The following is an 18,937-nucleotide window of genomic DNA, read 5'->3' on the forward strand; positions in this document are numbered from 1 at the left end:
GGACGAACAAGAACTGGTCTTGAGGGCATCCAGTACTGAGGTGCTGAACATCCAGTACTGAGGTGCTGAACATCTCTACAGCATGACTCACATGACCCTAGTGCCTGCTACACTATGTAGGTTAATTAGATTCTCCCACCACATACTAGTTTATTTGACTGCCACAGGTCAGAACATCCTTCTCTAGAATTATCCTCACATGCCACCAACCTCATGACCTTGATCTCTATTGTCACACAATACCCACTTTCCACTCATTATTATACATTTTACTTGTTTACTTATTCAGTTACTTTCTTTATTGCTTCACTGTTGTCATTGTTAACGTTTCTCAAAACAAGAGTTCTGTCAATTGTGCAGTTACTGTTGTTCATAGTGTAGGTAGATTTGTACTGTAGTAGTAGTAGTAGTAGTAGTGAGTAGTTGGCAGGTAGAGACAGAAGTAGGTGTTACTATTCACTGGGTCTGCTATATGGAGTTGACACCCAATAGCAAAGTCTGTGGAACAAAAGTGTGATTCCACTATTTAGTGGTGACTCTGACTTTACGCATTTGTACTATTACATTGAGTGGTGCACAACTGTAATGTCCATAGGCCAAAAGTGTGAACATTTTGATATGTTATTTTGTTCCTGTTGGTGTCCCCTTATGTGTCTAGGGCTGTATCTAATATTAAGTCATTTCATAAGTCTTTAATTTATTTGTTACACTCTAGTGCCCCCCCACAAAGAACCATGGACCTTGCCGTTGGTGGGGAGGCTTGCGTGCCTCAGCAATACAGACAGCCGTACCGTAGGTGCAACCACAACGGATGGGTATCTGTTGAGAGGCCAGACAAACGTGTGGTTCCTGAAGAGGGGCAGCAGCCTTTTCAGTAGTTGCAGGGGCAACAGTCTGGATGATTGACTGATCTGGCATTGTAACATTAACCAAAACGGCCTTGCTGTGCTGGTATTGCGAACGGCTGAAAGCAGGGGGAAACTACAGCCATAATTTTTCCCGAGCGCATGCAGCTTTACTGTACGGTTAAATGATGATCATGTCCTCTTGGGTAAAATATTCCGGAGGTAAAATAGCCCCACATTCAGATCTCCGGGCGGGGACTACTCGGGAGGACGTTGTTATCAGGAGAAAGAAAACTGGCGTTCTACCGATCGGAGGGTGGAATGTCAGATCCCTTAATCGGGCAGGTAGGTTAGAAAATTTAAAAAGGGAAATGGATAGGTTAAAGTTAGATATAGTGGGAATTAGTGAAGTTTGGTGGCAGGAGGAACAAGGCTTTTGGTCAGGTGAATACAGGGTTATAAATAACAAAATCAAATAGGGGTAATGCAGGAGTAGGTTCAATAATGAATAAAAAAATAGGAGTGCAGGTAAGCTACTAAAAAAAGCATAGTGAACGCATTATTGTGGCCAAAATATACACGAAACCCACGCCTACTACAGTAGTACAAGTTTATATGCCAACTAGCTCTGCACATGACGAAGAAATTGAAGAAATGTATGATGAAATAAAAGAAATTATTTAGATAGTGAAGGGAGACGAAAATTTAATAGTCATGGGTCACGGAATTCGGTAGTAGGAAAAGGGAGAGAAGGAAATGTAGTAGGTGAATATGGATTGGGGCTAAGAAATGAAAGAGGAAGCCGCCTGATAGAATTTTGCACAGAGCACAACTTAATCATAGCTAACACTTGGTTCAAGAATCATAAAAGAAGGTTGTATACATGGAAGAAGCCTGGAGATACTGACAGGTTTCAGATAGATTATATAATGGTAAGACAGAGATTTAGGAACCAGGTTTTAAGTTGTAGGACATTTCCAGGGGCATATGTGGGCTCTGACCACAATCTATTGGTTATGAACTGTAGATTAAAACTGAAGAAACTGCAAAAAGGTGGGAATTTAAGGAGATGGGACCTGGATAAACTGACTAAACCAGAGGTTGCACAGAGTTTCAGGGAGAGCATAAGGGAACAATTGACAGGAATGGGGGAAAGAAAGACAGTGGAAGAAGAATGGGTAGCTATGAGAGATGAAGTAGTGAAGGCAGCAGAGGATCTAGTAGGTAAAAAGACGAGGGCTAGTAGAAATCCTTGGGTAACAGAAGAAATATCGAATTTAATTGATGAAAGGAGAAAATATAAAAATGCAGTAAATGAAGCAGGCAAAAAGGAATACAAATGTCTCAAGAATGAGATCGACAGGAAGTACAAAATGGCTAAGCATGGATGGCTAGAGGACAAAAGTAAGGATATAGAGGCTTATCTCACTAGGGGTAAGATAGATACTGCCTACAGGAAAATTAATGAGGCCTTTGAAGAAAAGAGAACCACTTGTATGAATATCAAGAGCTTTGATGGAAACCCTGTTCTAAGCAAAGAAGGGAAAGCAGACAGGTGGAAGGAGTATATAGAGGGCCTATACAAGGGCATTGTACTTGAGGACAATATTATGGAAATGGAAGAGGATGTAGATGAAGATGAAATGGGAGATACGATACTGCGTGAAGAGTTTGATAGAGCACTGAAAAACCTGAGTCGAAACAAGGCCCCGGGAGTAGACAACGTTCCATTAGAACTACTGACGGCCTTGGGAGAGCCAGTCCTGACAAAACTCTACCATCTGGTGAGCAAGACGTATGAGACAGGCAAAATACCCTCAGACCTCAAGAAGAATATAATAATTCCAGTCCCAAAGAAAGCAGGTGCTGACAGATGTGAAAATTACTGAACAATCAGTTTAATAAGTCACGGATCCAAAACACTAATGCGAATTCTTTACAGACGAATGGAAAAACTGGTAGAAGCCGACCTTGGGGAAGATCAGTTTGGATTCTGTAGTAATATTGGAACACATGAGGCAATACTGACCCTACGACTTATCTTGGAAGCTAGATTAAGGAAAGGCAAACCTACGTTTCTAGCATTTGTAGACTTAGAGAAAGCTTTTGACAATGTTGACTGGAATACTTTCTTTCAAATTCTGAAGGTGTCAGGGGTAAAATACAGGGAGCAAAAGGCTATTTACAATCTGTATATTGAGCAAGCAGTAAATGAAACAAAAGAAAAGTTCGGAGTAGGTATTAAAATCCATGAAGAAGAAATAAAAACTTTGAGGTTTCCCGATGACATTGTAATTCTGTCAGAGACAGCAGAGGACTTGGAAGAGCAGTTGAACGGAATGGACAGTGTCTTGAAAGGAGGGTATAAGATGAACATCAACAAAAGCAAAACAAGGATAATGGAATGTAGTCGAATTAAATTGGGTGATGCTGAGGGAATTAGATTAGGAAATGAGACACTTAAAGTAGTAAAGGAGTTTTGCTATTTGGGGAGCAAAATAACTGATGATGGTCGAAGTAGAGAGGATATAAAATGTAGACTGGCAATGGCAAGGAAAGCGTTTCTGAAGGAGAGAAATTTGTTAACATCGAGTATTGATTTAAGTGTCAGGAAGTCGTTTCTGAAAGTATTTGTATGGAGTGTAGCCACGTATGGAAGTGAAACATGGACGATAAATAGTTTAGACAAGAAGAGAATAGAAGCTTTCGAAATGTGGTGCTACGGAAAAATGTTGAAGATTAGATGGATAGATCATATAACTAATGAGGAGGTATTGAATAGGATTGGGGAGAAGAGAAGTTTGTGGCACAACTTGACTAGAAGAAGGGATCGGTTGGTAGGACATGTTCTGAGACATCGAGGGATCACCAATTTAGTATTGGAGGGCAGCGTGGAGGGTAAAAATCGTAGAGGGAGAGGGAGACCAAGAGATGAATATACCAAACAGATTCAGAAGGATGTAGGTTGCAGTAGGTACTGGGAGATGAAGAAGCTTGCACAGGATAGAGTAGCATAGAGAGCTGCAAACTAGTCTCTGGACTGAAGACAACAACAACAACAACTCTAATGTCCAGCTTGCTCAAGAACTAGAGCTGAGCAATAACGTCTTGAGCTGTCAGGTCTGTAAAATATTCTGTTCTTGTGATTTGTTGTGTAAGGTATGTATTGTTTTATAAAGTTTTTGTTGAAATTAGCCCTGAGTTGCCAACTTTGTTTAAGATTCTGTTCTTGTGATTTGTTGTGAAAGGAATTTATTGTTTTAATACTTTTATTCCAGCAAAATAATCCTGTGCCTGCACTCTCCCCAGACCAAATCAGACTCCATCCAAATTCTATACTACAACTGATAGCAGAGTACGGTCGCACATTGTGCCGGCACGGAGCCCATGACGCTAGCTGTAACCTTGGAAACTGTCTTGCTTTCCCATGTGCTGCTGCAGGTATGGCCAATGACAAGGTGCCAGAACAGCATGGCTACAAGAGCCAAAATAATCCCACATTTGCACTACCCCAGTCCAGGCACCACTCCACCCAAAATCTATGATGTGGTACAATTCTCAAACAACATACAATAATTATACAGCAACATGTTTTGATAATTCTCTTCAGTGATATGGAATTTGTGGCAGCAGCTAGATGATGCATTTGTGCACACCCATTAGCATCCAGAAATATGCAGAAATTTAAGAGTGGGTTGAAATTAAATATACAAGGGTGTGCTGAAAACTAATGCCTCCATATTTTTATGCAAAAACTCTTAAAGCTTTTTAAATACAACAAACTTTATTAACACTTACACCTTTATTCTTTGCATCTACATATTTTTTTCTCAATATTGCCAACCTGGTGACAAACACATTTCTCCCAATGACAGACCATTTTGTTGATGCTGTAACAGTAGAATGTTTGTCTTTGTTGACTGAGCGACCACCTCACCTCTGCTTGTACCGCTTCAACGCAATCAAGTGAAATATTCCAAAGGGTTCTTTAAACTTAGGAAACAATGGAAAATTGGATGGGACCAAGTCAGGACTGTATGGAGGATGACTGATGACAGTGGACCCAAGGTGTCAGGTTGTAGATTTCACAGCACTCATGTGTGGTCTGACATTGTTATACTGTAGCAGAGGGTGCTTGATGTGTGGATAAACACTTAGAAGTAATGCTTTCAGTTTTATGAGTGTCCTGCAGTCCAGCAACATATGTAGTTAAATTAAACATTGCCATATCACACGCTACAATTCTGAGCCCTCTAGCGGCACAGGCAGGAAAGTTGACCAAGTAACATGCATGACACGTAATATACTGACAAGAGAATAAAAAGTTCGGAGGCATTAGTTTTCAGCACACCTTCATAGCCTCATGTTTGACTCCTGTTACAAGTTAACACTGGGAACTACAACAGTGTTCCATTTTTTGTTGACTTTTGCATCTTTTTAATCGCTTCAACTTAAATCCTGATAGTTTTAAGCATTTCTAAAAATTACTTTACTTTGCCTTTGTCTTTGTCTTTGTGCAGTTCTTACAGTCAAATGAAGATTAATGTTTGGATACAGAGTAACCAATTAACCCTGTATACATGATCAATATCCAGTAATGTTGCATGTTTTACATAACACTACGAGCTTTGACAAGCCCATGTGGATCTGTAAAGTATTCTTAATCAGATTCTGGAGTATGCAGAAGTTAGTTAGTGTATCAATAACTACGAGCATAAAGATGTTTTGTTTTTTGTACCTGTTATTGTCACTCTTGGGATCAAGGCGTTTATTATTCATATTCCACAAGATACCAATTGGTTTTTCACCTCTAGCTTCACACTGCAGGACAGCTGGTTCCCCACGACGTGATGTCTGGTTACGCAATTTGATCTCGAAATGAGGGGGAGCTGTAAAACAGTTTTTATTAATATTAGAACCATGAGTTAAGTTACCAATGGGTAAAGAGCTCTGAGACAGGATTCTAGGGAAGGCAGAGGGCTGTGAAGGCCAGAACTAAATTAGAGGGACAAAAGGGAAAAAATGTGGACCTGAGTTTATTGTGCAAAGAGAATGATCAATTCTGAGTAACCAGGGCTTTCCTATACAGTTATTAATCAGTTCAGAGTAGATGTTCCTTCCACAGAAATGTAAGTCTTTACAGCAGGCTGTTCCAGCTCGGATGTCAATCAGCGTACTGCCATGCACCCACTGTTGGGTAAGCTGCTGATGAGTGAGCAGTCAGGTAGCTCTGTACTGTAGCCTGCACAATTGTAAGTCTTTGCTGAGCACCTGCTGGGCTCCAGAGTCAGCAGATGGCTCATGTACATAGATGGGGCATGAATGCATTTTAGTAGGGCCATCTGGTAAGTAGCCTATACTACAAGTGCCTGTACTTATGGGTGAGACAGTTGACTGCGGGTGACTGTGACTCATGGAGCAGCACTGAAACAGCCTGATTTAAAGTATATGAATTTGTTCTAATGCAGAGTCTGCTAATAAATATGGGATCAACTAACAGACTACCTGATGACTTTCATCTCGTGTTTTTCAGATGACAGTTCTTTAAAGATCCTTCAAATGTTTTGCCAGCATGACTAGTTGGCACTGTCAAAGATTCGCCCTCTATTGTTGGTGACTGCCAGCAACAGAGAACAAATCTTTGAGAATGCCAGCACCTCCTGCTGGCAAAATGTCGGAAAATTATTATTAAAATGTCAGCCAAAGAGCCTGAGATTAAAGCCACCAGACAATATGCCAACAAGTGGCCACAAAAGCATCAACAATTTTGAACTAGCGGAGTGCCACTATTTCAAATTATTACAAATGAAAAAACTCATATACAGATTTCTCAGGAGATGATAGCTTGAGACAGCCTTAAAGGCACCACACTCAGCTACTGGCTATGCATTTATGTTAAGTGAAATACTATCATGGAGCTGTAACTCAGAAGTTGTACTATAACATCCAACTCTTTGTTTCTGTGTGTATTTGAGGCTTGGTATTTCTTCTTAGCACTTTAATCAATGTCTAAAACAACATTAATTTGCCAAGAGCTTAATTATTGTTTTTATAAACCACACTGTTGGAAAAATTCATAATATTGCACACTAAATATTATAATAAATATTATAATAATAAACATTATACTTTATATTACTTAAATCTTTTTTCCTACCTTGCACACTGATTAAAATAACAGCAGACAATCCTGACCCAATGCCATTTACAGCTTCACATAAATAATAGCCTTCATTAGTTTTTTGTATGTTATTTATTGACAGTGTTCCATCCTCCACTCTTATGTTGGGGTTGTTGGGCTTAAGATCATTATAATCTCCAGGTGTGTCACCTGAAAAAAATTGAAAATAACACTTCACATGCGAAATATTCAGATTTCAGTCAGCACTAATTTAAAAATTTGCAATGTATTTGAGATCTGCTTTGTTTCAAAGACATATATATTTTTGAATTTTTTATAGACTGGTAAAGAGTTACAAAGTAATGAGATCTGTATGATCACCACTACATCTAAAACATTGTAATATAATAAAATAAATATGTATTACCATAGCTTTCTGTTCACTCTTCTTCACTATAAGCAATAAGTGCATAAATCAAGATTAAATTCTGTGCTCACTGACAGCTCACAAATAACAGGATAGAGCTGACAGAATTATATAGCAGTAACTGTCTGACTGTAAAGCATTAGAAAAACATTATAACTGGGAGATGACAAAAGGGTTAGAAGGAAAAATAATAATGATGTGAAAGTAAATGAATATCATAATCCAGCAAAGAAACAGAAGAAAAACGTAAAGTAGCTATTACTTCTGGATCAGATATATTAACGAGAATGTTAAATCAATGTTAGTATATTTAGATGAGGGGGTCACATAGACAAAATTACAATGCATTTTTTGAATTCATCTGCTGTGGCATGCCTATCATTGGGAAACAGTGGTCAAACGCCTGCCAGCCGCACAATTCAAACACTATCCACTCCACTTGGGTCATGACAGGGTCAAAAACTCAGCAAGTAGACCATCAGAGTGTGGCACCAGCAGCCACATCAAAGTCTCTATTGTCACGCACAGCTAGCATTGACGTGCATTGACCAAGACTATGTTCTGCTTCTGTGACTCAGCCAAGCAGCCAAATCAGAAAGATGTAGCATTTGACACATTGAGAACTGAAGCTTGCACAAGGGCAGCAGAAGGCAATGACTTCACCAGCCTGGAATTAATGGAGCTCACTAGAGCTGCCGTCAACATTGCTGTCCAGCCCCTTGTCCACCACCGTTCTTCAATAAAGACATCATAGCCTCAGGGACCGAACTCTGCCAGTGTGAAGGATCTGGACTGTCATTGTTTTGATGATTGTAGTGAGGAACACTAACATTTTTTGCTATTCATACTCAACAGGGCCTTAGTGTTCATGACGAGTGTACTTGATGGTGGCTTGTCAAAACTTTAACTTTTGTTCTATGAGTTATATTGGCCAGGAGGGATTTGATTATTTGTTTTCCATTTATTAACATTTTGTAAAACTGTGTTGGAAATCAGGCACAAGTACATAACAGCGATCTCAGAAAGGTACCAGTTAGTTGAATGTAGTCAATTACAGTCATTGGAAAAGGAATGGACAAGGTACAGGGACACAGTACTAGAAGTGGCTAAAGAATGTCTTGGAACAGTAGTGTGTAAAAGTAGGATGAAGCAAACAGCTTGGTGGAATGATACAGTCAAGGCAGCCTGTAAAAGGAAAAAGAAGGCGTATCAAAAATGGCTACATACCAGAACCCAGGTAGACAGAAAAAGTTATGTTGAAGAAAGAAACAAAGCCAAACAGATAATTGCAGCATCCAAGAAGAAATCATGGGAAGACTTTGGAAACAGGTTGGAGACTATGGGTCAAGCTGCTGGAAAACCATTCTGGAGTGTAATTAGCAGTCTTCGAAAGGGAGGTAAGAAGGAAATGACAAGTATTTTGGACAGGTCAGGAAAACTGCTGGTGAATCCTGTGGATGCCTTGGGCAGATGGAGGGAATATTCTGAAGAGTTGCTCAATGTAGGTGAAAATGCGATCAGTAATGTTTCAGATTTCGAGGTAGAATGGGATAGGAATGATGGAAATAGGATCACATTTGAGGAAGTGGAAAAAATGGTCAATAGATTGCAGTGCAATAAAGCGGCTGGGGTGGATGAAATTAAGTCGGAACTCATCAAATACAGTGGAATGTCAGGTCTTAAATGGCTACACAGGATAATTGAAATGGCCTGGGAGTCGGGACAGGTTCCATCAGACTGGACAAAAGCAGTAATCACACCAATCTTTAAACATGGAAACAGAAAAGATTGTAACAACTACAGGGGTATCTCTTTAATCAGTGTTGTGGGTAAAATCTTCTCAGGTATTGTTGAAAGGAAAGTGCGAGTATTAGTTGAGGACCAATTGGATGAAAATCAGTGTGGGTTTAGGCCTCTTAGAGGTTGTCAGGACCAGATCTTTAGCTTACGGCAAATAATGGAGAAGTGTTACGAGTGGAACAGGGAATTGTATCTATGCTTTATAGATCTAGAAAAGGCATATGACCGGGTTCCTAGGAGGAAGTTATTGTCTCTTCTACAAGATTATGGAATAGGAGGCAAACTTTTGCAAGCAATTAAAGATCTTTACATGGATAGTCAGGCAGCAGTTAGAGTTGACGGTAAATTGAGTTCATGGTTCAGAGTAGTTTCAGGGGTAAGACAAGGCTGCAACTGTTATTCATATTATTTATGGATCATATGTTGAAAACAATAGACTGGCTGGGTGAGATTAAGATATGTGAACACAAAATAAGCAGTCTTGCATATGCGGATGACTTAGTTGTGATGGCAGATTCGATTGAAAGTTTGCAAAGTAATATTTCAGAGCTAGATCAGAAATGTAAGGACTATGGTATGAAGATTAGCATCTCCAAAACGAAAGTAATGTCAGTGGGAAAGAAATATAAACGGATTGAGTGCCAAATAGGAGGAACAAAGTTAGAACAGGTGGGCGGTTTCAAGTACTTAGGATGCATATTCTCACAGGATGGCAACATAGTGAAAGAACTGGAACCGAGGTGTAGCAACGCTAATGCAGTGAGCGCTCAGCTACGATCTACTCTCTTCTGCAAGAAGGAAGTCAGTACCAAGACTAAGATATCTGTGCACTGTTCAATCTTTCGACCAACTTTGTTGTATGGGAGCGAAAGCTGGGTGGATTCAGGTTACCTTATCAACAAGGTTGAGGTTACGGATATGAAAGTAGCTAGGATGATTGCAGGTACTAGTAGATGGGAACAATGGCAGGAGGGTGTCCACAATGAGGAAATCAAAGAAAAACTGGGAATGAACTCTATAGATGTAGCAGTCAGGGCGAACAGGCTTAGATGGTGGGGTCATGTTACACGCATGGGAGAAGCAAGGTTACCCAAGAGACTCATGGATTCAGCAGTAGAGGGTAGGAGGAGTCGGGGCAGACCGAGGAGAAGGTACCTGGATTCGGTTAAGAATGATTTTGAATTAATAGGTTTAACATCAGAAGAGGCACCAATGTTAGCACTTAATAGGGGATCATGGAGGAACTGTATAAGGGGGGCTATGCTCCAGACTGAACGCTGAAAGGCATAATCAGTCTTAAATGATGATGATGATGATGATGATGATGATGTTTACTACAGTGTTCAAGAATAATTCTTCTTGCAACAGTAAATTTTCTGAAGAAGTATCTAATTTCTATGGTGTTAATTGATTAGTTTTGAAAGACACTCCCAGAAGCATTTTTCTGTGTTGTTGTTAACATTCAGCTAAAGGCTGAAAGCTCAGAAGTGTGTGCATTCAATGTAAAGGTGACACTAAACATTTTTCCAGTTTAGAGTTTGTGTATCAATTATGTCGGACATAATAATAGTGACGAGTTAAAAACTGTATTTTACGCGTGCTGTAGCAGAAAGTGAACTGTTGATTTCTCTATCTCCATGGCAGCTCCACCAGAGACCGTGGACCTCAGAAACCCAGTTATTGTCCTACTCCAGCAAATACAGCAAACCAACAGGAGGCCCATGGCATGGGTGGAGGCCATCACCTAACCCACACTGCTAGTGCCAGTCATATACACACAGATAGCCTCAGCGGTGCAAAATATCTGTCAACCGTCACTGCACTTCCCACCCTTCCACTGGTAGGTGCAACCATGGGACTGCTACATCACCCAACTGGAACAACACTTCTGCATCTATGAGGTGTCATGCAATGTTGCGCTTTCCTCCTGGCTCTTGGAGGCTCCTTAGTGTTCCAGTTAGTGAAACTATTATAACCTGAAGCAGAGTCTCAAGACCTCCCGTGTGATACGATCAAGTCTAGCCTCTCAGATTATTCTGATTCACAGGTCCACACCCCAGCCACATGACTGAATCGTACCATGAGTAGACTGCTCAGTACAGGGACTCTTAAGACACTGTGAATTCAGGAGTATTAGTGGGTAGCATTATTAGTCTTTCGCTTCCTCCCTAGTCAGAGACATGGTTTTAGTGCAACTTCCTGACAAAAACTGTGAAACGATCTCCTCAACCTCAAAGATCCATAACTTGATGCTTGTCTCACAGCTATCTGAAAAGTCACTCCTCTCTTCAGTGGCTCTGCAGGATCCTGCCCTAGTGTTCGCTTCTGAGCCAGCCAAGCCCACCAGTAGGCACCAATGGCCACTCTACGTGTAGGATGGGGTCCCCTCAACAGGCTGCTAATATTGGACCTACCACTGTGCACTATGTTTCATACAACACCCCTGCCGACAATGTCATTTTGACCTTCGAGATGTACATCTTGCGGCAAAATAGGACATAAAGCGGAGGTCTGCATCTCCTCCTCACATATGAATGTGCGTTATGCTCAAGCGGAACAATCTGTGCAGGCCCTGGACCAGACAGAGTTCGAAAATCCCAAAGTAGCACGCATCACATCTTCGGCCAAGCACATGAAACTGGGGGTTCAAACTATCACAGTGACAGTGTCCTTACAAACTGAAACTGATTCATCCATCAATAATTGTTTGGAACATGTACAAAAAAGTGGAGGCACCATTCTTCGATCACTTTCCACACCTTTTAAGAGTTTCAGCAATGATATAAGTTCACTGATAGTTTCTTCCATGGACATACATGTTAAAGTACAAAACAGATATGACTCACATCCTGTTTGTCACTACCACGGACACCTGCAACTTGCTGGGTACGGTTCTCTTAACGCCCTGGGTTTAGAGATACACAACACTGCGCTGACAGTGAAGTCAGTGGATAGACCACTGCAGGTGCAACATGTCATTCAATGGTTCCCTATGAATTTTTCACCGAATAAGATGGGGATAAATAACTCTGAGACATGCATTACCACGTTACTGCAAACCAATCACAAGTTTTGTAAAGCTCGTAATGTTCCATTTGCTCTGCAGAACAGGCACCACACTGAACTTCAATGCCTGCAAGAGGACAGGGTTCTGCCCCCAGCACCCAACAGTAGATCGGCATCCTCCATCGTCTTATGGTACGATCAGTGTCTGTGGTGACTTTGAAGTCACCACTGAAGCCCAAGCAGTCCCAATGCATATCAGACCTCCAAAGTTGAAGGTGGGGTATGACTCATCTTTCTGGGTAGAATGTTTGCCAAGATTGACTTAAAGGATGCCTACCTGCAGCTCCCCCTCCGAGAACTTATTAGTGACCAGTAAACTGTTTGAACTTTTCTGATATAACTGACTGCTTTTCAGCATGTCCAGTGTACCACCTATAGTCCAAATATACTTAGAGCACTTAATCGGGCAAGTTCCTGGTAAGGCTAACTGTAGGGATGATACTTTGGTGGCAGGAAAAACTGGAGGACATCACTCATAATTTAGAAGTATTGCTCATTATTTTTCAGAAAGTGAATTTACATTGCAATTTGGACGAGTGTGAATTCTTTGTAAATCAAGTGGAGTGTTTGGGACAAAGAGTCAGTGTTTCAGGTATCTGCTCCACCCCATCTTACGTGAGGCAGTCCAAAAGCTGCATAGCCCCACGGACATCTCTCAAATGAAGTTGGTCCTGGATCAAACCAATGACAACTGCCACTTCATCCTTCGGTAGCACTCAACAGTGGAGCCATTACATCAGCTCTTATAAATAAACATACCGTGGAAATGGATGGACCAATGCTTACAGTGGCTTCCATAGTATGAAGCAGGCCATTCTCAAACATACTTGCCTAACAGAACATGATACAGCAACGTCAATGGTCCTCACAGGTGAAGCATCTGATTATGGGGTGGGGGCAGTGCTGTTGCACATTGTAAATGGGGTGGAACACCCTATTGCTTTGTTTTTTACACAATGAATCACACATAGATAAATTACAGCCAGGTCGAGAAGGAGGCCCTTGCTGTAACATCTGCCATAAAGAAATTCCATGATTCTTTCTACACCCATCAGTTCACACTCTTCACAAAACACAAGCCACTCCTTCTGCCCCCATGCCCTTTGGCAGATCTTCCCACTTAAGAGTGCTTGACACTTACAACACTGGGCCCTCTTTTTATCAAGTTACTCATACGACATCCAGTTTCGTTTGACAATGCACCGTACTAATGCGGATCTTCTCTCCTGTTCACCTGTAGGGTAGGATCCCGTCTTCGACAAAGATCCCGAGGTCTGCTGCCACCTGCATGTTGCAATGGCGGAAGCCATAAACTACCTTCCTCTTGATGCAAACAACATGAAGCACCAAACAGCACAGCACCATGGCAAGATCTTCAGATGTGCCCAATCTTGGTAGTCAGCCAAGAGAAAGCAACTACAGAACCCGTAACTTCAGTAATTCTTGAGAACATTTCTCTGGAAAACAGCAGTTTTTTAAAATGAACAAAATAGTCAAACCTTTATTTTTTTGGTTAGCAGTTTCTGACCATCTTCAGAACTCATAGAGCAGTTGACATTCATGGAGTTTGTAATGACTGCTCCATTCACTGCCACTGCCTCCCTGCACGGTCGGTGGTCGATTTGGGGGTAGGAACCAAACAGCGAGGCCATAGGTCCCATCGGATTAGGGAAGGATGAGGAAGGAAGTTGGCCATGCCCTTTCAAAGGAACCATCTCGGCATTTGCCTGAAGTGATCTAGGGAAATCAAGAAAAGCCTAAATCAGGATGGCTGGACGTGGGTTTGAACCATTGTCCTCCTGAATGCAAGTCCCGCACGTTAACCACTGCGCCACCTTGCTCGGTCCCATTGTCATATAAGGTCTGAAGATGCTCAGTAACTGATTGAAACCAGTAATCACAAAAATTAAGGTTTCTTGACTGTTTATGCTCTTTCAAAGGGCCGGAATTCTGGCCTTCTGCGATCACCACCGTGACCTCTCTGCACTACAGTGTATCGTACTGCTCCAAAGGGAAAACGGGCGAACACATGTTGATTCAATAGAGGGCCCTGGAACTCCTCCACCAGGGTCGCTGAGGTGGGGAGGGCTCTCACAAAACAGCTGGCCAGACATCACAAATACTGGTGAGAAATGGACACAGCATCACAAACTTGCTTTCCACTTGTATCACTTGCCAACTGAAGAAAGTGGCCCCTGCACATAGATATTTCTTGTCGCCATCACCAACCCCTTGGTCAAGAATTCACCTGGATTCTGCTGGCCTCTTCCTGGAGACTTTTTGGCTCATTGTGGTAGATGCAGACTCTGGATACTCAATTATCTCAGGATGCCTTCTGCCACTTCCACTGCTACCATCCAGACCTCAGCCAAGATCATTTCCTTAGAGGGTATCCCAGAAACTATAGTAACAAATAATCGTCCCCAGTTTACTCCCACAGAGTTCCAGGAATTCTGCAAAGTTAACAGAATCACATTAGTCTGTACAGCCCCATTCCCCCCAGCTTCAAATGCCCTGGCAAAAAGTTTTTTAAGAAATTTCATAGCTCAAATATCTAAACTCTGCTAGCATCGCTCAGTCTCTGATGCCCTCTCCCTTTTTCTATCCTCTTACCATTTGCCATGAGACTCGAATGATGCCCGTTACATTCCCAACGATCCATCATCAACCCAACACTTCCATCACATCAGTCCTCCCACATTCGTCACCACAGGTATGTCCCAAAAGACCCTGTCTGTGCAAATCTATATACCAGGGTTAGGCTACGATATGGCCAAGCCACTGTACAGTGCCTCCTGGGAAGGACCACGGTAGAAATCTCGTATGGTAGAAATCTCGTGTACTGATGTGTCCAGACACAAGCAACATCTTAACCAACTTCACCTACGGCAGGGAACGTCACAATTGGCAGAAAATCTGATACCAGTGTTTGTTCCAGAAACCCTTGCACCAGAACTGTCTCTGTTTACGCAGTGCAGTCGACAGTCCGGCATTGTTCCTCCCTGGCGACTGGACTCTGCCAGCTTGGCGCATCTGGACTAGTCATTCTTCTCTATTTAATTTTTATGCATATTCCTAGTTTTCCTCTTGTTTCCCATTATTTTAATAACTTAGTTTTGTGTAACCATGTAACATCGATTTTGTTGCTCAAGATCAATCCAACTTTTGTTTCCTTTCTTATAAACAACTTTTTCATTTGAATCCATTTGGTCTGTTATGGGGTAATTCTGCAAAAATTCATATCAATAGATTCCAATTAACTTTGATTTTTTTTTTTTATAATTTTAATACTGTATGTATGTTTGCAGGTATTCAGTTGAAAGCAGATAGTATATTATCAACTGAAGACATAAAGTCTGTAAATGAGTCTGCACCCTCATTATGGCAGTTTATTTGTAAAGGTCCACATTGACCGCAAAAATTGTACACACGACTCTGAAATGTACAATTTTTGTGATCAAGACAGACCATTACAAATAATGATAATATTATTACCCTAGGGAAGCACTTGTTTTCATAATCTCTGTGACACCAAATTTAGGAAAATCCTCTGCAGCCAAGATTGCTGGTATTTATATTTTATTCAACAATGACCATTTCAACAGAACCTTGCTGTCCTCATTGGATCTTTGGAAAATTCTTATTGACATTCGTATGTGCCAGCAAAACAATGAGAACCCCTTAATAAGAATTTTCTAAAGATCTGATGATGACAGCAATATTCTGCCAAAACCGTCACTGTGAAATAAAATAAAAATACCAGCAATCTTTGCTGCAGAAGATTTTTCTGTTCATTGATGACAAGATGCTGTATATGAGCATGTGTTAGCTATACATCAATTTTACAGTTTTCTACTCCTCTACATCAAACTTAATGAAATCAAAGACTGTTAAAATTTTCAGCTGTGTATCACTCAATTTATATCTATTTGGGTTTCCTGTCAAATGCCAGTACCATTATTTTTACTTGGTTTATTTTTCAGCATATTTTTAAACATTGTGGGTTCTAATTTTCTAATTTTTCTTTTGTTAACAGCTTGTGTTTCTCTATGTTGTAACATCATCTGCAATGAATGACTTCAGACCATTGCTAATTCATGTTCAAGATACTTTATTCTGGCTCCCATTAGAGTAATGTAAATGAAGAATTGTTGCTCAGCTGAAATGAAGTACAGTGCATGCAGTTTCTGACAAGTAACTCTCATCTGGTATCTTCATAATAACAATAATCTCCATGGTTACTGACAGTGAAAAGTTGAAAGCTGGTTTACTTTGCTTACCATTTTTTAACTTTTTTATCTCCTAATATGTCACAGTTAGCAAAGCCTATACATTCACAGATAATATATTGAACTATCTTCAGTGTCAGTCTCTGAACAATGTGAAGGCCACTGTTCATGTATCTTGAAATTTTAACTCTGACATATCTGTACATATGCCCCCTCATGCAAAAGGTATTGTAAAAACTACTCAATGAACACTCAACAGAAAAACATGTTACACCACTGTATACAAATGTTAGTAAAATTCTTCACAGTCTATAGAGATAGACTTTCAGTAGAACTGAAAAATGTGAGTCGTAAACCCCAGATACTCAAATATATGTAGAAAGGCTTCCTTATGAGACATTCCTTTTATTCTGTACTGGAATTCCTAGTGATTCACCAATTTTTCCTAATTCTTCTCCACCAAATTCCTAATAAACCTCTCTGTATGATTCCCACATATGAAAACCTTTCTGCTAATTGTTTTCAAGTTGTTGGTTTTCTATTGTAGCCAATATTAAAACAGCATAAATACTCTGTCCTTTGCATACTTAACAGTGTTGTTGTTGTTGTGGTCTTCAGTCCTGAGACTGGCCTGATGCAGCTCTCCATGCTACTCTATCATGTGCAAGCCTCTTCATCCCCCAGTACCTACTGCAGCGAACATCCTTCTGAACCTGCTTAGTGTATTCATCTCTCGGTCTCCCCCTACGATTTTTACCCTCCACACTGCCCTCCAATACTAAATTTGTGATCCCTCGATGTCTCAGAACATGTCCTACCAACCGATCCCTTCTTCTAGTCAAGTTGTGCCACAAGCTCCTCTTCTCCCCAATTCTACTCAATACCTCCTCATTAGTTATGTGACCCACCCATCTAATCTTCAGCATTCTTCTGTAGCACCACATTTCGAAACCTTCTATTCTCTACCTGTCTAAACTATTTATCGTCCATGTTTCACTTCCATACATGGCTACATTCCATACAAATACTTTCAGAAACGACTTCCTGACACCTAAATCTACACTCAATGTTAACATTTTTTTCTTCTTCAGAAATGCTTTCCTTGCCATTGCCAGTCTACATTTTATATCCTCTCTACTTTGACCATCATCAGTTATTTTGCTCCCCAAATAGCAAAACTCCTTTACTACTTTAAGTGTCTCATTTCCTAATCTAATTCCCTCAGCATCACCCCACTTAATTCGACTACATTCCATTATCCTCGTTTTGCTTTTGTTGATGTTCATCTTATACCCTCCTGTCAAGACACTGTCCATTCCGTTCAACTGCTCTTCCAAGTCCTTTGCTGTCTCTGACAGAATTACAATGTCATTGCCGAACCTCAAAGTTTTTATTTCTTCTTAACAGTAGTTAGTGAGTATTCCCTGGAAGTTATGGAAATTCTTCAGACAATTCCATTTGTTTTAAATTTAGTGAGTACATCCATCTCTTTTGAACACATGCACTCTGTTTTCTCAAAGGAACTCCTTGGGATTTTATCATCATTTGCAAATAGTCTGAAAACATCATGCCAGTATATGACAGGTAAGGAATTATGGCACTAGGAGTTTTACAAGTAATCCTCACTGTACTTTTGGAGCTAGTTTCTGTCCAGCTGATTGTTTTTTTAGATTCATTTCTCTTTGCTCCAAACATGTTTTTACCTCAAACACTTCAGAGAGATCACCTAAAATTCAAATCAGGAACCTGTGTGTGTGTGTGTGTGTGTGTGTGTGTGTGTGTGTGTTCAGTGGAAGAGAGGTTTGCATTATTTCTGAACACAAAATTTTCTGAGACTGTTAATAAAGAGTGCCACAGATTGTAAAATGTTTTGAAGTTTACAAAAATTTTAATCATGAAATTCTGTCGTGAGACCATAACTCTAACCATAATACTGTTTTTATTGCCAAATTCTTTCTCTATGCCTACATATTATGAGATGCATTCAACTAATATTACCTCCAAATTTTTTCCTCACAAACTAAGCACATGAAAACTATAAAATTGTTACTTCTCGACATAATCTTCCTGCAGCTGTACACATTTTTCATAATGTGAATGTCTTTAGCAGTCTGGTTTGACGCTGGAAAATCCCATCCATGTCTCATCCCTTGTCACAATCAAAGAAAAGAAAGTCTCATTCATGCTATCATCACACCCCAACACTGCCTGGCAACAAGCCACATGCACAGCCTTGAGGCTGTCCATCAGTATTCATGGCACTTGTACCTGGAGGACACTTCCCACCATTTCAAGAATCACAAAAATTCCTCACTCTCACTGTTGCAACTACAGTTCTGTGTGTCATCAGTGCTGTCATCTGTCATGCATTCACAATGAGTGCACACATTTAAAAGCAAACAACATGTTTTATATCTGTTCCATAAGCAGAGAGAGTGTGTGTGTGTGT

General features: G+C 40.5%; 1 protein-coding gene across 1 annotated transcript in view; it reads right to left on the reverse strand.

Moving 5' to 3' along the window:
- LOC126091914 (Down syndrome cell adhesion molecule-like protein Dscam2) overlaps positions 1–18,937 on the reverse strand; it is an 895,908-nt gene that overhangs the window by 171,243 nt on the left and 705,728 nt on the right. The window contains exons 16-17 of the mRNA XM_049907230.1: positions 7,003–7,176; positions 5,584–5,734 (exon numbers count right to left, since the gene is read on the reverse strand). Of these exons, the coding sequence (XP_049763187.1) occupies positions 5,584–5,734; positions 7,003–7,176 (325 nt within the window). The remainder of the gene's footprint in view (positions 1–5,583; positions 5,735–7,002; positions 7,177–18,937) is intronic.

This window comes from Schistocerca cancellata, chromosome 7, assembly GCF_023864275.1.
Source record: "Schistocerca cancellata isolate TAMUIC-IGC-003103 chromosome 7, iqSchCanc2.1, whole genome shotgun sequence".
Classification (NCBI taxonomy): domain Eukaryota; kingdom Metazoa; phylum Arthropoda; class Insecta; order Orthoptera; family Acrididae; genus Schistocerca; species Schistocerca cancellata.